Below are 21,781 nucleotides of genomic sequence, written 5' to 3'. Positions count from 1 at the left end.
GCATGTAATTTATAAATCCCCCAAATACACATGCATTTGAGCTGTGCTCAAAACTTTATTTCAATGGCTATTTTTATTTTGAAATAATATCATACTTTTAAAAAGTTGCAAGTATAACACAAAACCTTTTTTTTCTGAACCATTTGAGAGTAACTCCAAAACGATGTTCCATCATCCAAAAACACTTTAATGCATATTTCAAGGCATTATGTGTATTCAAGGCAAAATGTGTATTACAAGGGCGTTATCCTGCATAATTCTTCTATGTAACCACAACATAACTACCAAAATCAGGAAATTAACACTGATGCTTTTTTTTTGTTTTGTTTGTTTGTTTGTCTTTGAGATAGAGTCTCGCTCTGTCGCCCAGGATGGAGTGCAGTGGCAAGATCTTGGCTCACTGCAACCTCCGCCTCCTGGATTCGAGCCATTCTCATGCCTCAGCTTCCTGAATAGCTAGGATTACAGGCACACACCACCACGCCAGGCTACTTTTTGTATATTTAGTAGAGATGGGGTTTTGCTATGTTGGCCAGGCTGGTCTCGAACTCCTGACCTCAAGTGATCTGCCTGCCTCAGCTTCTCAAAGTGCTGGGATTACAGATGTGAGTCACCATGCCAGGCTGATACATTACTACATTCTAATCCTCAGACCCCATTCAAATTTCACTTGCTGTCCCAATAAATGTCCTTTATAGCAAAAGGATCCAATCCAGAATCACAGTGCATTGAGTTGCCATATCTCTTTAATCTCTTCCATCTGGAAGAGTTCCTCAGTCTTTCCTTGACATGACCTTGACACTTTTGAAGACTGCAAGTCAGTATGTCCCTCAATTTGGGTTTGTCTGATTACTAGGATATGCATCTTGGATAAGAATGCCACAGAAATGATGCTATGTTCTCATTACAAGCTATTAGGTGACACCAGTCTTGATTTGTCCCATTACTGGTGATATTAACTTTGATCAACTATATATATATGACATATGCAATCAATAGAGATCACTAATCTAGAAGACTGTACTGAGTAAGAACACTTCTCAAACTGGAAGCCTTGGAAGGGCATGAAATTTTCATCCATGGGGTCAAGAGATGACTCATTGGGAACAATTAAGGTGTGGGCTATCCCAGAGGCCAGAGCAGAACCTGGTGGCCTCTCAGGTACCTGAGACATTCAATAACCCAAGAGGGAGACTGGGGCCTAGGCTGGGGCTTCGGGAGAGCCCTGGGTACAGTGATAAGAAACAAGTAAGCCACAGGAAGTGGTTCTAGCCAGGTATGGTGGCTCATGCCTGTAATCCCAGCACTTTGGGAGGCCAAGTGGGCAGATCACAAGGTCAGGAGTTCGAGACCAGCCTGGCCAACATGGTGAAACCTCATCTGTACTAAAAATACAAGCATTAGCGGGGCGTGGTGGCACATGCCTGTAATCCCAGCTACTCAGGAGGCTGAGGCAGGAGAATCACTTGAACCTGGGAGGCGGAGGTTGCAGTGAGCTCAGATTGTGCCACTGCACTCCAGCCTGGGCAACAGAGTGAGACTCTGTCTCAAAATAAATAAATAAATAAATAATAAAAAATAAGAGGTTCTGGTCTCCTCTCCTGGGCTGGAGAGATAACTGAGTCCCTTCGCCATCCCCAGGCAGGACTGCGGACCATTGAGGAAGAGGCAGCCCCCGAGATCCGTCGCACGGTCTCAGGAGACCTGGCTGCTGAGGAGGAGCTGGAGAGAGCCATGGTGGAGGCTGCAATGGAGGAGGGAATATTCCGGGTGAGGGAGAGCCAGGAGCACCCCTAGTGGTCTAGACACCATGAGTGGCAGTGTCTCACAGAGAGGAGGGCCAGGAGCCCAGCCACACGACAGGGGGACATGCATGGGAGCTGAAGATATCCCTCTCTGTCTCTCCACCTCACCACCCACCTCTCCTGGAAGTCAGAATCAATGATCTGACCTACTAGAGGTGTCAAATGCAACACACCCTTTCCTGCTTTTCCCTACCAAATCTCACCCCTTCCCTTTCCTCCCCACAAACCCTAGGCAACGACCCATCTCCCAGAGGCCCTCCAGGATCAAATGCCCAGCCTGCCTCCACTGAGGCCAGTCCTCCATCGTTAGTGCTGTCTGGTGTTTCTTATAACACTTTAGAGCTGGAAGGTCTTTAATGACACCTAATTAGGCCTTTTGGGGTTATTCATGAGGAAATAGTGGCCCACAGAGATCATGTGAGATGTCCAATATCACCTAGTAAATCCATTTCAGAGAGGGGACTAGAACCCAATGCTGCAGACTCCCAATTCAGCCCTCTCTCCCCTACACCACACTTCTCTTCTGTGTGCCTGCGTCCCCTATATACCTCCTTAGGTGTGTGCTGTCTACCCCATCAAACGAAGAACTTTCTAAGGGTAGGAATTCTCTGCTCTTTTGATCTCACCACTCAGTGCATCCTCCTTTGGCCTTATAAGATTTGTCTCCCAATACTATCGCTTGTTCCTAACACCACTGTCCCAGAGTGACAGCCCCCCATGCCCTCCCTGCCCTCATCCCCTAGTCACTGCTTGTCTCCTTGCCCCTAGAGGACTGGAGGACTGTTTGGCCAGGTGGACAACTTCCTGGAAAGGACCAACTCCCTGCCCCCCGTCATGGCCAGTCAGAGACCTCTCCAGTTTACTGAGATAGAGATGGAAGAGCTGGAGTCACCGGTCTTCTTGGAGGACTTCCATCAAGATCCACGCACCAACCCCCTGGCTCGTGCCAATACCAACAATGCCAATGCCAATGTTGCCTATGGCAACAGCAACCATAGCAACAGCCATGTGTTTTCCAGGTAGTGGCGGCCACTGCCATCCCTAGGTGTAGAGGTACTGGGAGGACAATGTTAGCAGGTTCCACGTTGGATTGGAAGAGGGTACCCCAAAGTTGTAGGGTGTCTTTTTCTTGCCTTTGTGCCCCAATCCATCCTGAACCTTAATGTAAGAGGCCAACCTGGAGGGCAGAGGCTTCTTTGGCCAGCAGGGGGAAGCCTCACGTCATGTCAGTATTGGCCGCGATGCTGAGAGCTTCTTTTATTCTGTTGGCTTCAGCAAGTCTAGGAGCTGAGATGTATTGAACACATGATAGGTTAGGAGAGGACCTTTGGTGGTAGCACATACCACAAAAGACTGTGGACAATAAGGTTCCATCACTGGATTTAGGTTCCAAGGAGATCCCGCTGTGCTGGGTGGTTCCCATCTCACCAACCTTAGGCTGTAGACTAAACATAATCTGTGATTGGGTGATATGTTATGTTATATGATTGGGACCAAATAATCACAGAGGCCGGGTGTGGTGGCTCATGCCTGTAGTCCCAGCACTTTGGGAGGCTGAGGTAGATGGATCACTTGAGGTCAGGAGCTGAAGACCAGCCTGACCAACATGTTGAAACCCCATCTCCACTAAAAACACACAAAAAATTAGGTGTGGTGGCGCATGCCTGAAATCTCAGCTATTTGGGAGGCTGAGGCAGAAGAATCTCTTGAACTCAAGAGGTGGAGGTTGCAGTGAGCCGATTGTGCCACTGCACTCCAGTCTGGGTGACAGAACAAGACTCCGTCTCAAAAAAAAACAAAACAAAGCAGAACAAACAAACAAACAAACAAAAAATACCAAATAATTACAGAGATTTAGTGTCCTGAGAGTGCAGAGGGGGTATGGATCACCATGGGCTAGAAAGACCTAGAATGGTTCTCAGCCTTGGCTATACATTAAATAATCCAGGGAGCTTCCGCAAATCCCAATGCCTGGGCCTCACCACAGATGCTGGGTGTGGGACACAGCCACCACTCACCTTTGAGCGCCTCAGGTGATCCCTGTGTGTGGCTGAGATGGAGAAGCAGGGTTCCAAAGGCTAGGAAGCTGCAGCTGGGCCTTGGAAGATGAACAGAATGTAGAAAGGGTAGAGGGAGCAACTGAGCAAAGGAGTGGAGTCAGGAATGCACTGGGCTCCTTCCTCCTAGAGAGTCAGGGCTGGCTGGGGCACATTGGTGGGAGGGTCAGCCCTGGAGTCATGGCTACCATACTAGGTTGGCCTTGTACAGGCTCTAAGGGAAAAGGATGTTTGGGGCCACAGAGAGGCAGGGATGGCAAGAGAGCTAGCAGCCTTCTCTGGTTTACCCAGCCTTGCTTCCATTTCAGTGTCCACTATGAAAGGGAGTTCCTAGAAGAGACAGAGACATCTGCTATCAGAGGAGGAGCCCTTGGCCAACCCTGCAGGGCCCTGGGTCAGTGCATTCTGTACATCTAAGAAGCTTGAGTCTTCTTCCAGAGGAGTCCGGGAAGCCCCACTCTTTTCTTAAGAGTCTGGGAACTTGGCTGGGAGGGCTGGCTTGGGAGCCTGTTACAATGGCAATCATTGGGGCCCTGGAATGGGAAAACCATCAGGGCCAGCTACTTGTCCAGGTGGGGAAGCAGGGCACCCTGCTTCCTAGGTGGCTGAGTGAGGTGGAAGGGGGAAAGCCCGTGCATGCTAAAGGGCCATCAGCTGGCCTCCCAGGAAATTCACCCAGCCCCCTACACCATCCCCAGCGCAGGAGTCCCCACACTGCCCCAGGTCCCTGGAAGGGCAGTCCCTGGACACACTGATGTCTTGACTCTGGGGCCCTTCCGCAAATGATATTGAAGTCTCCTCGTATGATCTAGACTGCTGTGTGACAGTAGGAGCCCCAGGGAGGCTGGGGGCTAGTGGCAATAAGGATACTGCTGTGTTCCCCAACACACATTCACATTAATGTGCACACACCCAGGGACCACAGAGAACCAGCTTGGCCAGAGGCTCTGGCCCTTATCCCCTCTCCCAAACCTTCAAGAAGAGCTACCAGGGCCAGTAAAGTTGGGGCAGCCCTGCCTGGCCTGGAGTTGGTTGGACCTCATCATGTGTCCACCCTCTAAGACACCTTCTGCAACCGTGAGAATCTCAGAGCGCTCACAGAGTGTGGCTAGCCGGCCAAGCGAGCCTCTGTTGACTCAGGGCTCCTGGCAGGAGTCAGCAGCCCCTCTTATCCTTGCCCCTTCTTGCCCACAGGACCCCACAGCAAACCTTGTGTGGAGAAGCTAAAGGGACTGCTGACCCAGAGGGCAATGCCCAGAAGCCAGGCACCTCCTGCCCCCTGCCAGGTAACAGGGGCAGAGGCCTAGGAGCAAACTCCATACAGAGATCCTGCCTGGCCTGATACTTGGAGTGGGACCGTGGCAGGGGAAGGCTGTGGCAGCAATGTGTCCAATAGTACAGAAGGGAGGGGATCCCTTCATCCTCCTTTTCCATGGATCTTGGTTGAGCTGCCCTCAGATGATCTGGAATTTTGCTCATTGGTGGGCTCCAGCACCCCCGTGGGGGTCTTTGCTTTTGTGCATTTGGAACAGTGGCCCAGGGTGGAGTCCCCCATGCCTGAGGACAGAAGGAGCTCCACACCAGGGTCTCTGCACGAGGAGACACCCCACAGCAGGAGCACCGGGGAGAATACTTCCAGGTGCTCAGTGCCAGCTACAACCCTGCTGATCCAAGAGGTGAGCCAGGGGCTGGATCACAGCAGTGGCTGCATTGAGCGGTGGCCCTGTGATGACCTGGCATGGAGAGAGGGTAGGGCCAACAGGCAGGTCCCCAAAGGTGGCTCTCCAGGAAGACTCCACCCAGCCTCCTCTCTTCCCTGCAGGCTCTGGTTCGAGGGGGCCTGGGCACCTTGGCAGCTGATGCAAACTTCGTCGTGGCAACAGGCCAGGCCCTGGCAGATGCCTGCCAAATGGAACCAGAGGACGTGGAGGTCATGACAACAGAGCTACTGAAAGGACGAGAGGCCCCAGAGGGCATGGCTAGCTCCCTGGGATGCCTGAACCTCGGTTCCTCCCTGGGCAGCCTCGACCAGCATCAGGGCTCCCAGGAGACCCTTATTACTCCCAGGTTGTGATGCCCACACAGCATCAGCATGGGCTTAGAGCTGGCATGACCAATGGGGGTGGGGAGGTTACTGGGGTGGAGAAGGGCTAGCCCACCACAGCAGCCTCCCTCCCTCGCAGCAGCTAGATGCATGGCCTGAGGCGGGGTGGTCAGGAACCACCTCAAAAAGTGGGAAGGAAGTAGCTGGACAGGCCCTGCCCCTCACCAGCAAGAAGCATGATTGGATGGAGCTTCTAATGTCATTCAAAAAGGCCTAGTTGGTGCCTGTGTCTGTCTGGCCTAGGGCCACTCCCACCTGCAGGACATTAAAATCTCCAGGCCTGTGACACTGGCAACTGGCCTCTCCTTGCCCAGTTTTTTGGACTCTTCTACACTTGTGTTTCCCCCTCCCCCAGGCCCTTCCCCAGGAACCCTGCCCATGGGCTTGGGAGACTGGGCATGGAGAAAGACAGAGGGGCCATCTGGATTTTTTTCTGCATGAGTCAGAGAGGGACCTGTAGTGGGTTCTCCTGGAAGTCCACAGCCAAGTCCACTGACCGGGACCAAGCAACCCCAGGAAGGACTGGTGGCCTCAGAAGCAATCGCACACCCCAGGTCAAAGCTGTGACCGTGAGGCATTGGCCAGAGTACACTGCCAACAGAGGCTCTCAGAGCCCTCAACTGCCCCCTGTTTATGGCCTTGAATATCAAAGATCTGCATTCTCCAGGGCTCCTCTTAGCCACACCAAGTAACGATGAGTAACAGTAGCTACTGTTTACCAAGTGCCTGCTCTGTGCCACCTACACACCTGCTCTCATGCCAGGGGCCGCCATACGTTATGTTTACAAAGCACTTTCAGTTTCAATACTCATTTCATTGCCACCACAACCGTGCGAGGTAGGTGTGAATTCCACGTTAAAGATGAGACAATGGAGGCATGGAGAGGTGATGGGACAGCCCTGGAGTGCACAGCCAGAGGCGAGGTCAGGACTCTGCGCCAGGGCCTCCGCGTCCCCACAGCATCCTTACCCCTTCACTGGACTCCTTGCTTTTCTCGCCATTCCGTCATTAAGCCTGTGCCAAGCGCCTGCTCTGTGACTGTTGCTGTGGAAACCATGCTGGCCTCCCCGTGCAGCCTCCTGGCGAACCCCCAGGCAGCTTCTGGGCTTCTCAGCTGGGCCTAGGGTATCAGTCATGCAGGGCAGGGATACTCACACTCTCAATGCACTGTACGTCCCTGCCCCCAGTCTCAACAGGGTCCCAGTGCTTTCTAGTCCCTGTCAGTGCAGCAATCTCAACGCCCTTCTCAGCTCAAACCCCAACACCAGCAGCTAGCTTTGCTCCCTTCTCCCCCCAAAAAAATAGAAGCTACCAGAAGGTTCCTCCCGCAGCTCCTGTCCCCACACTGATGAACCCACCTGTTTCTGCTGTCTCATTCTCCTCCTTCCCTTCTGACCCAGTGGAAGCCAGTGCTCTCCTGCCAGCTGCTCAGATTCTACCCCAGCCCTGATCCCCTCTCTCTGCCTCCGTATAGGCCCCTTCTAGCTGCATGGAACACATTCCAGGTGCCTCCCTCTTAGCAGCCTGACTCTGCAGCCATCCTATTTTCCTATTTCTGTCTCCCTCTCTCTTTTTCCATCCATCCCTCCATCCCTCTCTCTCTCCCTCCCTCCCTCCATCCATCATCTATGATCTATCATCTGTCGACCTCTTTTTTTTTTTTTTTTTTTTTGAGACAGAGTCTCACTCTGGCACCCAGGCTAGGGTGCAGTGGCATGAACTCGGCTCACTGCAACCTCCACCTCCTGGGTTCAAGTGATTCTCCTCTCTTAGCCTCCCAAGTAGCTGAGACTACAGGTGTACACCACCACGCCCAGCTAATTTTTGTATTTTTAGTAGAAACTGGGTTTTGTCATGTTGGCCAGGCTAGTCTTGAACTCCTGACCTCAAGAGATCCGCCCGCCTCAGCTTCCCAAAGTGCTGAGATTACAGGCGTGAGCCACTGCTCCTGACTGAGGACCAAACTTCTTACCTGTGTGGTCTCCTTGTCCACATTTCTATTTCCCCTTCCATTCTCATTTCTCCTCTCTAGGCAGTCTGCCTCTGCCCCACCTCTTCTCTGAAACCACACTCACCAATGTCACTATCTAGTTGCTAACCCAGTGGACTCTTACATCTTTACCTTACTTGACTTCCAGGCAGCATGAGATACAATTTACCCCCCTCCCTGCCTGAAATTCCCCCCGAGTGTCACATCTCCTGAATTTCTTCGTACTCCTCGAGTGTTCTAACTTGAATCTTCCTTGGGAGTTCTCCCTTGGTCTGCCTACCTCTCGGGTAGACTGTGTCTCCTTGACCTTTTCTTCTCATGCAGTACACGTTCATATGTTAGTTGCATGTATGTGCCAGTAATTCCAAAATCCATATTTCTAGTCAAACTCTGTCCTAAACTCCAGGTCTCTGTATCCTGCTCCTCCCAGACAACTCTGCATAAATGTCCCACTTGTGCCTAATGTTCACCTTGTCCAGTGGTGGCCTCTTATCCATTCCCCAAAGCCTGCTACTCCTCTGGTGTTGCTGGTCTCGGGGAAGCCCTCTCCTTATTCAAACCAGAAGTCTGGGTGTTGTCCTGGATGCCTACCTCCCCCTCCCACCATGCCCCACAGATTTGCCCTCCTAAGTATCTCTCACATCTGTCTCCTTTCTCTTCATCCTCACGGTCACTTTCCTGATCCGTTCAACCATCATCTCGTGCTTGATCTATTGTGACAGCCTTTGAACAGGCCTCCAGCCTCCGCTTTTCTCTTGCTCCCCATCTGTCTCTGATCTTTCTAAAAGGAAGAACCAGTCATCTTGTCTCCTTGCTGAAAACTTTTAAAGGCACCCCCAAAGCCCCTGAATAGCAAGCAAAACCCTTGCCTGGGCTCACAAGCCTCTCCCAGATCAGACCCTGCCCAAGTCTCCTATTCGCCCCACCCAGAGGGAGCTCTCACCTCTGAGCTCATATGTACTGTTCCCTCTGGAAGCGTCCTGAGCCTTCTACCTGACCAAGCTCTAGTCACCCTTCAAACCTTAGCTTTGCTATTACTTCCTGCAGAAGGCTTTCTCTGAACACCCCCAAACTCTCTGCAGCCTGGCCCAGAAATTTGGCTGCCATCTCTCCTCCGTTACAGTAGGGATCGTAACTGTGTTGTAACTGCTTGTTTATTTTTACCCCAGCCAGACACCAAGCTTCACAAAGCAGGAGCTGTGTCCACGTTGTTCACAGTTCTGTCTCCAGGGCTGAGCACTTTTCAACAGAGATTGCTGGCTCAATGTCGCTTGTTAAATAAATGCAGGAAAGAGCTATGGGGTGTGGACCCTGCCCGCAGCAGGGTCGCTGCCCAGTATCACCTGCTCAGCTCTGCAGCCTCCGCCACCATGGCTGTCCACCTATACCAGGAGGAGGCACGGAGGTGGGGCTCTGCCTCTGGAGGATAACAAGCTAGACTCCACGGTGCAGCTCCCACAGGCAGGAGGGAGTACTCGACACCCCCACAGCTGCTTACACTGTCTCCTGCTCAATTGGCTCATCTCTAGGGAAGACAAGATAAAATGGAACATAAGTGTATGCTGTTAAGTTTTATAAAAGGACACTCTTATTTATGAGGGATCTGAACATCTTACAGTAATGCCTACCACATATAGAGTGTCAACTAGGGCTGGACGCAGTGAATCACACCTGTAATCCCAGCACTTTGGGAGGCCAAGGTGGAAGGATTGCTTGATGCCAGGAGTTCAAGACCAGCCTGGGAAATGTAGCAAGATCCCTGTCTTTACACACACACACACACACACACACACACACGCATGCACACACAAAATTAAAAATTAGCTGGACGTGGTAACATGATCTGATAGCCCTAGCTATTTGGGAGGCTGAGGTGAGAGTGTGGCTTGAGCCCAAGAGTTCAAGGTGAGCTATGATTGTACCACTGTATTCCAGCCTGAGTGACAAAATGAGACCCCGTCTCCGAAAAAAAAAAAAAAACAAAAAAGAAAGCAAACTATATGGCAGGCCCTCTTCCGAGGGTTTTGGATATATTAATTTATTTAATCCTCTTAACAATTAAGAAAGGTATCATCATCCTCACTTTGCAAAAATGACAGAGAGGGCCGGGTGCAGTGGCTCATGTCTATAATCTCAGCACTTTGAGAGGCTGAGGCGGGTAGATCACATGAGGTCAGGAGTTCGAGATCAGCCTGGCCAACACGGTGAAACCCCATCTCTACTAAAAATACAAAAAATTAGCCGAGCATGGTGGTGTGTGCCTGTAATCCCAGCTACTTGGGAGGCTGAGTCAGGAGAATTGCTTGAACCCGGGAGGCAGAGGTTGCAGTGAGCCGAGATCACACCACTGCACTCCAGCCTGGGCGACAACTGAGAAACTCCTTCTCAAAAAAAATAAATAAATAAAGACACAGAGAGAACAAACGTTAACTTGCCTAACCACACAGCTCATAAGAGAGCCAAGGTGGGAGTCAGTTTAGCATCTAATTCCACATCCTTAATGGTACACCATTTGTCAAATCTATGCTGTCCCTCCCAGCCTAACTAACAGATACGTGTGTAAACACAGGTTCTGAGAAACTTTCCTATTAGGTCTTCACTCTATGGAAAAGTTCAGGCATTTTCCTTTGCAACATATAAGATGTTGTAATTTATCAGAATGTGCAAAATCCTACCTCTGCACCAGCTTTGCTTCAACTCATAGGTGGGTTTCCCCTTATAGGGCTGCCAGGCTACTCAAAGCCTAAAGGGAACATATTGTGGCAGGATGAGGCCTGAGGTGGGAGGGAGGGAAAGTGGGCAAATACAGAGAAGACAGACGCCCCTCAGCAGGACCCCCTGACAGACAGTGTATCCCTAGGAGCAGGTGGGCCCCCTTCTGTCACCTGGGGGCACTGGCCAGGGACAGTGTCTGCCACACCCCTGTCTTCTCCCTGACAGTTCCCTGCAGACACGGGACCCAGCTGCTGGGTGGGGGGTTCTGCCAGAAGGGGCGGGGTGTGACTGGCAGGAGGGGTAGACACAAAGCTGCATGCTAGGGCTGTGGGGGCTAGGGGAGCCCTCCATCTGTGGGGTGTGGAGCTCAGTTGGAGGCTCTCTGGAAAGGTGGAAGAGGGTGGGCCTCAGTTCCAGTCTGTCTTCAGAATGGGGAGGAGCTCCCTGGCCCTGAGGGACTCCTGCCAAGTTGCCTGTCCTGGGTTCTTAAGGCAGGGAGGTGGTGGCTGTTGTCTGCAAGGTGTTTCCGAGTAGAGCCTTGGAAGCCCGAATCCCCTTCCCCTGGATCCACGTTGAGTGATGGTCAGGCAGTTCATATAACCCTTTGAAGTCTCTGCTCCTCACTCTGTCTAATGGGAAGGTCATTCCTACTCCCAGAGTGGTTGTGAGATGCAAAAGTAACGGAGGAAGGACCTGACATAGGAAGGGAAGGAAGCTGTTGTTTTGATTCTGTCTGATGCTGGCTAGTGATGGGGTCAGATCTGTAAGACAGGAGGAAGCCAACCTTGGGGGTTCCCGGGCACTTTAGGGGTCACAGGGCAGCAGCAATGGGCAGCCCACACACCTCAGCACCAGGCCTCGTCCTCCTAGAGGCTCTGCCAGCTCTCACCAACTGGCATGGATGTAGAGGCTGGCTCCTGCCCCAGACTGCTAGAGAAGACACTGCCAAGGCAAGGCTGCGCTTAACCCCAACTCCTATTTCACAAGGTTATGCCCCCATTCTTCCGGCATCTGATCCCTAGTACCATGTCACCCCAGTCTTGGGGCTGACAGTTCACAGTGCCAACCCCACCACAGGTCATCCTCCTGCCATTTTCCTAATGAGGCCACTGAGAGGTCTATAGTTGGTAAGTGGCAGATCTGGGATGTGCCCTCCAGGCTTCTAATTCCATGGTTACTTTCCCCTGTGGTCCATAACTGTGTGTCTCAATGGAACTTAAAGTCCAGTTGAGGAAACCAAAGCACAGAAGCATATTTGAAAGAAATTGGCCACAAATACAAGGGGCAAGCGATGATTCTGGTATTGTCAGCTGAAAATGCGATGGTGTCACATACCTTGGTGAGACAGACACTGGGGTTTGAAAGGTTCAGAGGAGGCTGGGCGCAGTGGCCCATGCTTGTAATCCTAGCACTCTGGGAGGCCGAGGTGGGTAGATCACCTGACGTCAAGAGTTGAAGACCAGCCTGGCCAACATGGTGAAACCTCATCTCTACTAAAAATACAAAAATTAGCCAGGCATGGTGGTGCACACCCGTAATCCCAGTTGCTCGGGAGGCTGAGGCAGGAGAATTGCTCCAACGCAGGAGGCAAAGGTTGCAGTGAGCCAGATCACACCACTGCACTCCAGCCTGGGTGACAGAGTGAGACTATCTCAAAAACAAAACAAAACAAAAAAACAAAGAAAGAAAGAAAATTAGCCAGGCATGATGGTGCATGCCTGTCATCCCAGCTACCTGGGAGGCTGAGGTGTGAGGATCCCTAGAGCCTGGGAGGTCAAGACTTCAGTGAGCCATGGTTGCACCACCACACTCCTGCCCGGCCAACAGAGTGAGACCCTATCTCAAAAAATAAATAAAAATAAAGTCAAATGAAGAAAGAGAGATTCCATGGTGGGGAGAAGGGAAATGAAGACCCGGGGAAGGAAACAACCCCATGTACCTCACATCACTAAGTTCACGAGAAGAGCCAGAAAGAGACTCCAGGCTCCCTCAACCATGCTTCAGAAAGGCTGTCCTGAAACGTGCAGGGTGCAGCAGAGTGAGGCCCTGGACTTGGAGAACACGCATTCCCATTCCCACTTGTGTGTTCTCCTAAAAATGTTTCTGCCCTTTGGTTTCCTCATCTGTAGAACAATAATGGTTATAACATACATTAAGCCTGATTCATTAAGCATTTTGCCTTTCATATCATGTAATCACTGCAACACCTATAAAATAGGTATTACTATTAATCTCATTTTATAATGAGAAAACAGAAGTTCAGAAAGGCTGAGTGAATTAGTTGCAGTCACTTGACGCTGAAATGGTGAAACCAGGTGTCCAGCGGGAGCCTGGACACTATTCTTAAGCCTCTTACTTTTTGTATTCTTGTGAGGGTCACACGACAATCCACCCCTACCCTCCAATCCCCACTCATCCCCCTCTAATCTGGCCTGAAACCCTTTGCACACTCTGCCAAGCACCAGCCCAACCACAGGCAACTCAACAACTCCCTCTTGCACAGGCCACGCGCTCTCAGGCTTCTACTGACAGTGTCTCTGCGCCCAACAAACTCCTCCTTGGGTCTCAGCCTGACAGTGCCTCCCGCAAGTCTTCTCTGATCATCCAAGTAAACTTAGTTGCTGCTTCCTTAGTGCTCTTAGAGCACCTGATAACTCTCACTATGGCATTCATTACACTGTATCCTAATTAGGGGTTTGCAGTTTGTTTTTTTCCAAGCATACTGTGAGTTTCTCAGGGGCAGGCATTGAATCTTTATCAACTTTGTATTCCTAGCAAGAAAAAAATGGAAGGAAGGGAAAAAGGAAAGCAGGAAGGGAGGGAGAGAGGGAGGAAAGGTGGGCAAATGCAAGAGACTGCTACATAGAACATATTAGATGGTATCATTTGAAATTGCCAATATTCTATGCCTTAAATGGTAACTTTATATTTCACCTGGTATAATGAGGGTCGGTTTCCCCACTAGCCAGACCCACTCGAGTACATCCACTCACCCTCTGGTAGTCCCTGCTCTCTGTCTTTTGTTTTGGGACAGTTTACATGTGTTTTGACCACACAAAATGGTTTAGGATGGGGACTCACCAAGGAGGGTGGTTCTTGGGCAGTGTACAGACCAAAATTGATGGGGGCTTTCTGTACCTCTTCTCACTGAGACCACCTTGAGAGGTCCCCCTCTGAGCGGGGAGGAGAAGGCTGACTCAGTGATGATGGGGAGTGGTCTGCAGGTGGGGGCCCAGCCACTCTAGCACCAGCCACTGTCAGCGCTTGACTGTCTCTCCGGGAAGACCTCCCTCGCCTCTCACAGCACCCCAGATCTGATCCTCTTGTCTTAGGGTTTGACCTCCATCAAGGCCTAGCCTTCTATCTCCTCCTTCCCTTTTTCCAGCCCAAGGGACCCTCATCACTGGAGGGTGGGAGAAAAGGGCCTCTTCCTCTACGTTCTTTTCAATTTTGGCTATGACTTAACGTCTTTGCTCCACCCAGTCCTGGCCTGCTATTTGGATCCTCCGAGTTTAGAAGTTAAAGAAAAAAAGGGTCTTTTCCTGCTTCTCCGCATCTTCACTAGATCCTAATTCCCAAATTCTCCTGAAGGCCAAGGGTCTCCTCTGTCTACTGATACAAGTGTCAGAAAATACAAGGGTTGCAGGGAGGACACAGACTAACTTTTCCAGAGTTGTTTCACCTCAGGCCAACGTGACTATCTTGGTCAAAAAGGCCTTTGAAGTGCTCCTAAAACCATCCTATGAGATTCAGCACACACACTGCCTGGAGTGCTGGCATTCACTACCATCCCTTAAAACTCTCAGTCTGGCTGCATTTCTGGAGAGCTGGCACTTTAGAGGTTGACCTCTCCCCACATGCTGCCTCCAAGCCCTCTCCTCTTCCCCTCAGTTTTTAAAGTGTTAAATGAACATTTGCTGGCAATTTGCTCTGCAGGGTCTGGCCAAGGCAATTATCTATTAAAATCCAAGAAAATGATGCATCCTGGGGACTGAACGTCAACAGCAACCAGGCCAGGGCAGGCTGGTGGTGGTGATTTGTTAACTTCATCGGCGGCAGGGGTGTACACGGGTGGCATCTGTCAAAGGAAGGGAATGGGTCCTCCGGGGCCTGGCCAGGACTGCTCAGAGCCTCCTCCTCATCACCAGGTCTGGGAAGGGGTCCCATCTCCTGTCTCTCCTCTTCCCTTGTCCTCAGGCCTGTGGCTTCATCTCTGCTTCCCTCTTCTCTGACGTACCCAGCCTGGCCTCTTGCCGGCCCCTCTCCAGTGTCGCCCTCTCCTGTTTTATGCCACCTTTCCGTCTCTCTGTTTCTCAACTTCCCTGCCACTAGCCCCTTCACCTTCCATGAAGCCATAGGCCACGTGGTCTCAGGGCGAGGTAGCCAGGACTTTAACTGACTGTCCTCATGGCCCAGGAGAAGTCACCAACCACTCTGCACCTCTGTTTGAACAAAGAAGAAGTTGGGACAAGTTACTTTTCAACAGCTTTATCGAGGTATGTAATTAATGTATAATAATCTGCACATATTCAAAGTGTATAATTTGATTAGTCTGACAGATGTATTAGCATACACCCACGGAAGCATCACCACCATTGCGACAATAAATATGCCGGGCGCAGTGGCTCACACCTGTAATCCTAGCACTTTGGGAGGCTGAGGCTGACAGATTACTTGAGCCAAAGAGTTCAAGACCAGTCTGGGCAACATGGTGAAACCGTCTCTACAAACATAGAAAAATGAGTCAGGTGTGGTGGTGCGGTGTGCACCTGTGAGGAGGCTGAGATGGCGGGGATCCCTTGAGCCTGGGAAGCTTGAGGCTGCAGTGAGCCACGATTGCACCACTGTACTCCAGCCTGGGTGACAGAGCAAGGCCTTGTCTCAAAAAATATCAAATAAATAAATAAATATACCCACCACCTCAAAACGTTGCTCATGCCCTCATGCCCTCCTACACCTCCTAGGTCCCTCCCCTTGCCAGGCAACCACTGATCTGCTTTCTGACACTATAGTTTACATTTTCTAGAATTTGTATATCAGTGGAATTGTACAGCATGTGCTCTTTTTGGTCTAGCTTCTTTCACTGAGCATAATGAATTTGGGGATTCATCCATATTCTATCACGTATCAATAGTTCATTCCTTTTTATTGCTAAATAGTATCCCACCATACGATATACCACAGATTCTTAATCCACTCCCCTGTTGATGGACATTTGTGGTGTTTCCAGTCTGGGCCTATGACAAAGCGGCTGGGGTCCTTCATGGGCAAGTATTTATGTAGACACGTGAAGCTCATAACTCCTTAGGGGGCTGTGCTCACTTTCTTGGCAGCTCAGCAGCTGCCAAGACCAGATTCATCCTTTTCCCTCCCTGTAATTCAGCCGAGGATGAAACAGGCAGGCAGCATGCTTGAGTTTGAACCCTGCCCACCACTTGCAACGTGACCTTGTGCACCTCTTGGTGTCCTGGCTTTCTTTATGTTCCTACCTCCATGGGTTGTGTGAGCATTCCATGACCGTACGAATCTGAAGCATTTGGTGCAATGCCCAGCACAATGTTCAGAAATAGTAGCTGTTCTCATTTTGCAGACACCTCTGAGAAGATCTATACAATCTGGAATGGGCTTCCTCTAGAATCTCTGAGCAGTTACCCTAACCCTTTGAAGTGGCTCCATTTCACAGAGGAGTAACTGAGTCCCAAAGCAAAGAGTGACTTGAGTAGGGTTGATCTTTGATTTGGGAGTGAATGCAGGCACGTCCTGATACCTAGCTATTTCCTATTTGGGTGATGGACAGGGAGGAAGTCGGAATTTTCCAATTACTTCTCAGAGTGTCTCCTGGAGAGCCCTGAGAAGTAGCTCAGCACTTCTAACCAGAAGACTATGAGTAGTAGCTAACCAGAAAACTATGAGCCCCTAAGGGTTCATACAAAACCACACTCATTTAGTCAGTTCCCCCGGGCTCAGCAACCTGGAAACCCCATAAAATCACAGTCAAATCAGGAGGGAAAGAGATAAGGGTAGGGAGGCTGCCTACCCTCCTCCCCTGCCCCACAGGGCTCTAAGTAGCCCAGAAAGGGGCTTCTGCATGTCTTAGGCAAGCAGGACAATCTCTGGAAGGTACTTACGCCATCTGGCATCTTTACAGACCAGGCCTCCGAACTCTGGCTCTGCCCCTTCCTAACTGTGTCAGGGTAGGCCAGGCTTGCCATGGCAACACACCACTTGTAAGTTCAGTGGTTTAACACAATGAAAGTTTATTTCTCATTTACACTCTATGAACAACATAGGTGTGAGGGTGCCAGAGTCTTAATGCTTCCGCTAGAGCTAACGCACATCAGTTCCGCCACGTTTTATTGGTTAAAGTTGTTCACATGTCCACAGCTAGCATCAAAGAAGAGCGAGAACATGCAGTCCTACCTTGTGCCAGAAGGCAGAGAGCCGGAAATATTTGGAGACAGCACTAATGACTACTACACTAGCCAAGTGACCTTTGAGCTCATTTCCTCTTCTGCAAAATGGGGACGAGAACAGTATTTGCCTCATAGATTGTCGTGAGAATTAAAAGAGAAATGTTATGTAACACCCTTGGCACAGTGTGGCACACGGGTGAGGTTGAGGCCCGGGGTATTTGTGTACAATGAGGACCCAGCATGCCCAGCCTCCCTCCTCCCCTGCAAACACTGACCCTGGACTCCGAGGCCCGTCACTGACTGGTTAGCAGAGGATGGATAATTTTCCACAAATCTGTCTTCTCCCACCCTCTGGATCTGACACTGACCACTTGCGCCAGGCAAACTTCATTGCCATAAACTATCCCCCCGCCACCGCCAGCTTCATTCACACTCATGTAAGACTTCTTATCCCTCACGTGACTGCTTTATGACAAATCTGCCCTTCTGTCCAGTTAGAGGAGTCCATTGAAGAAGGGATAGAGAATCCGAGAGAAATGTGAAGGAAATTAACATCCATTTTTTGCTGAGCACTGTGCTGGATGCTTGACCCACGTTACCTCATTTAAACCTCATAATAGTCCTGTAATGAAGTGAGTGTGATTATCCTCATTTTGAGATGTGGGAGCTGATGCTTGGAGTAGTTACACACCGGCCCAGGGTTACATAGCTAGTCAGTTGCAGAGCTGGGATTTGAACCCAAAACTCTGGGACGCAGAATATCACACTTCAGCTTCTGGGCTGTCTTTTGCTATTTCATTTAGACCTTGTTTGCTTGTTTGTTTGAGACAGAGTCTTGCTTTGTTCCCCAGGTTGAAGTATAGCAGTGCGATCTCAGCTCACTGAAATCTCCACCTCCTGGGTTCAACCGATTCTTGTGCCTCAGCCTCCTGAGTAGTTGGGATTACAGGCATGTGCCATCACATCTGGCTAATTTTTGTATTTTTTAGTAGAGGTGAGGTTTTGCCATGTTGGCCAGGTTGGTCTCGAACTCCTGGCCTCAAGTGATCCACCTGTCTCAGCCTCCCAAAGTGCTGGGATTACAGGCGTGAGCCTCCACACCTGGCCCAGACCTAACTTTTATCCAGGCTATAAACTCACCAACAGCCCAACCATAGATGTTTAGCCTTTGGGTTCTATTGTGCTGTTGTGGAAACTGCCCTGCTTCTGGAGTACAGGGACTAGGCTTTTAGTCACTGCTCAGTCCCTATCTTACTGTGCAACTTTGGACAAGTCCTTTGACCTCTCTGGGCCTCAGTTTCTTCACTGAAAATGAAAGGGCTAGACTAAATTTCTCAGGTTCTTTCCATATCTAGGATTTGGTAACATTGAGAATTGCCCATATCTCTTCCTGCCTTTGGCCCTAATACTGTATTAGAAAGCATCACAAAGTAGAAAAGTAGATAAAGATCCCACATTTGAAGTTACACAGAGCATTAATTAGACTCTCATTATTATTTGAAACTAAAAATGGTTTAAGATTGATGGTGTGTTTGTAATCCATAGCAGTTTTCTCCCTTCCTTGCTATTTATAACAACTCTGGTTTCCTCTGTAACTAAGTCTGTCTCCTCCTATAAAAAAGGAAGTCAGGCTAAGTCTGCTCCTGAGCTAAGATCTCCTGAGTCTGCACCCCAGAAGAGGCTCTCTAGAGCTCTGAACTCCTGTTGCTGGGCAGAACTGGGCTCAGTCTCCAGGTGGGCATTGGAAGATGTGGCTGGACTATATGCCAGCAGGATGGGCTATGCCTGTTCTCCCATGGAACCATGCATAGCTGCTGGGGTGTGGCTGGGTATTAGGACTGGAGATCCAGAATGCTGTATCTTCCACTCCTATAACTTTTGCTTAATGCTTAGAGAGTTTTTGTAAATGCCAATGCCCAGTGCTAACCCTGAAGAAGATAAAAGGAAACAGAACTCAAGTTCAGGCCACTTTTGGGAGACATTTCCAGGGCCTATAACTATCTCTTAGCTTTTTAATTTGTTCCTATAGGTTGTTGTTGAGAGCTGAGTGTCCTGGGAGATCTGGGCATCCCAGATGGCTGCCCCAAGTTGCTGCCGGAGTATTTTAACTACAGTAGTGTGGGAGCTTCCTGCCTCAGAGAGGGCTCCCCACACCTCCCCCAGGTTCCCATCTGCCCAGACGCCCACAGCTCCTGTCAAGAGAAATGATGGAAGAAGCCCCAAGATACCTGGGGGAAGGGCCTCAGCTCAGGACAAGAGCTGGGGCTCCAACCTCAGTCCAATTAGGGAACTCTCAGGGCCACTCATGGTTGTGTGCATGTGCATGTGTTTGCCTGTTTCTGTGAGACAGTGAGGAAAGATTTGGGGGTGGGAGAGATATGCACATAGGCAGCTAATCCTGAGAAACTTTGGGGTCTGGGAAGGAGAGAAGGAGAGAAGAAAAGGTGGAAGGGGATAGAGGCGGTGGGAGAGGGGGGGATGGGAAAAACCAAAGAGAGGAAGCAGTGGCTGTGCTGAAGCTGGATAGAGACCGAAAAGGACAAGTCTTGTCCTAAACTTCCTCTGACCCACCTAACCTAAATCTCCCCACGCTGTGGTTTAAGCCTCTTTCCCACCTTGGTTCTCCGTCTAGCCTCTGAGCAGCAGAGTCCAGGAGTGACGTCTGGATGCTGGCTGCCCTGCTGCTTCCTAGTGGCCCAGGAGGGAGCTACTTCTGAGTAGCCAAAGTCCTGAGGCTCTGACATTTAGGAAGCCTGAGTTTCCCACCCATGTGCATCCCTGCTTCCCCTGACTCAACACCCAGTGACCTGGAGGGATGCAGAGGGGGTGGGCAGCAGCTCTGGAGGCATTTCCCAGCAGTAGAACTGTGAGTCAGAAGGGTCATCTACTGTCGGAAGTCAGAGGGGACCTCCTGCAGGCAGGAAATCAGAGTTGGGCCCCAGAGAAGTCCAGAGATGAGTTGGCGGGAAAGTAGCTCTTCAGAAAGCAACATTACCGTCCGGGAAGGCTGAACCTGGAGCCCGCTATGCCTACAGGAAAAGCCTGGGCCAGCCTAGCTCCCTTCTGCCTGGGCATCACCATCGCTTCCGCCTCCGTGGTCATCTGGGAAGTCTGGAACAAGATACACAAGTTCAAATCTGGAGTCTGTTGCTTATATGCTGGAATTCATACATGTGAGGCTCAGTTTCCCCATCTGCAACATTTAAAAAGAATAAAAAAGCCTATCTCACAAGGTTACAGGGATAAAATGAGAATACGTGCATAAAATACCTTGTGTAGGTGGTCCATATGTGTTAGTCTCCTCACCACGTCTTATTTTGGTTGGAAGATGGGGAGGAATGTTGCAGGATCTGACTGCAGCATTCTGCTAGCCTCCTGGCCCAGGAGAGGTGATCCCCTGGCCCCAGGGAGAGCTTCCTTTAGATTCAAATGCTAATAAAAGGTCCAGGATCCCACCAAGACCTCCTCTCCAGCCTCCATCCTGGGGGCACTGCTGGCAGTGCTCCTCCTGTTTGCCATGGGGATGAAAAGGATGTGTTGATTGGCCCTTGAAATTTGCTCTTCAAATTATCTTTGGTTTTGATTTGACCTTAATAGGTCAAGCCAAACAGGGATCTGAGCTACTGCATGAAGCAGTTATTGTGGGGGGTGGTGGGCTGTGAGTGGAGGGGGGAAGGGGAGGAAGATGGCACCAACAGATGCATGCTCAGACCCCAGTCCACACCCTTGCCAAAATCTCTGACATGGTTTCATCATCTGATGGTGATGTAAGAGGCCTGGAGTCAGACTACCCTTGCTCCCCTCCCCCAGAGATCCCCATCCACATCTGGAGCTGCAGCTGGGTCCTCCTCTTGGGCCCTTTCCAGGGGAGGGAGCTGGGTGAAGTGAGGGCAGCTGGTGAGGGGCCCTGTGAATGGCCCCAATGTTGGGAGGCAGGGGGCAGGGAAGAGGCCTCTGGGCTCACAGGGAGGGAGGGAGGTGGACTGGGAAGGGAATTGTGACTTTGCAGCATTGGTCTCCTCCTCCATCCAGGCCCAGTGTTAAAGTCTCCATGGTCCTCCTTGTCCTTTATATCCATTCCTGCAGGCAGCTGCCCTCCTTCTTCCCTTCCCCACCCACTTCACCGCCCAGCCTCTCTACCCAGGTGCTCGGAACTGAGGGCCCCCTTTGTTCCTTCCTTTCCCCCAGGGCAGCTCAGGCCTCCCACACTGACCCTCTGGCCCTACTGCCACAACAAGCAGAGTGTGAGCCAGGCCCAGTGGGGTCATCTGTGGGTCATAAAGGTCAATGGGACAGTCCTCTAGCAGTAGGGAGGGGCTAGTCTTGGGCTAGGAGCCTGGCCAGGAATCAGCTAAAACACGAGCTTTAAAATGCTGCAGGGCGGAGGTAGGGGGAAATTTATTTAGGGGCTAGCAAGAACTCCCTTCAAGAAGGGTTGGCGAATTTACTGGAATAAATGCAGAAGGGAAGCTTTCCTGGCTCTTGTGAACTATAAACCGTCAATCGCTGTGGGATCCCCGGGAGACCAGGGTTCTTACCATGCTTACCCACGAACTCGCTCTGTGACCTTCGGTAGTTCCCCTCTTTAAATCTCAGTTTCTTCATTTATGAAATGATGGTCCCATTGAAGCTGAGGTTCTGCTACTCCAGGAGCCAAGGTTCTAACGTGGTCTCCGTCCCGCGCCTCCACCCCCACT

General features: G+C 50.6%; 1 protein-coding gene and 1 long non-coding RNA gene across 2 annotated transcripts in view; one reads left to right on the top strand and one right to left on the bottom strand.

Annotated features, from left to right (window-relative positions):
- Window positions 1-6,261, top strand: part of CACNA1S (calcium channel, voltage-dependent, L type, alpha 1S subunit) — a 72,494-nt gene extending 66,233 nt beyond the window's left edge. Inside the window, exons 39-44 of the mRNA XM_011931715.1 lie at window positions 1,642-1,770; window positions 2,574-2,824; window positions 4,171-4,256; window positions 5,057-5,148; window positions 5,395-5,538; window positions 5,685-6,261. Of these exons, the coding sequence (XP_011787105.1) occupies window positions 1,642-1,770; window positions 2,574-2,824; window positions 4,171-4,256; window positions 5,057-5,148; window positions 5,395-5,538; window positions 5,685-5,936 (954 nt within the window). The 3' untranslated portion in view covers window positions 5,937-6,261. The remainder of the gene's footprint in view (window positions 1-1,641; window positions 1,771-2,573; window positions 2,825-4,170; window positions 4,257-5,056; window positions 5,149-5,394; window positions 5,539-5,684) is intronic.
- An 11,644-nt stretch (window positions 6,262-17,905) lies between these two features.
- Window positions 17,906-21,757, bottom strand: LOC105504319. The gene is made up of 2 exons (XR_001000598.1): window positions 21,632-21,757; window positions 17,906-20,277 (listed from the first exon to the last, which is right to left on the bottom strand). It is a non-coding gene; the product is annotated as an uncharacterized LOC105504319 (long non-coding RNA).
- Window positions 21,758-21,781: the final 24 nt, after the last annotated feature.

The sequence above is a fragment of the Colobus angolensis genome, unplaced genomic scaffold (assembly GCF_000951035.1).
Source record: "Colobus angolensis palliatus isolate OR3802 unplaced genomic scaffold, Cang.pa_1.0 Scaffold91, whole genome shotgun sequence".
Lineage (NCBI taxonomy): Eukaryota > Metazoa > Chordata > Mammalia > Primates > Cercopithecidae > Colobus > Colobus angolensis.
Note: the sequence above shows the minus strand (reverse complement) of the source record. Positions and strands in the feature narration are given on the sequence as shown.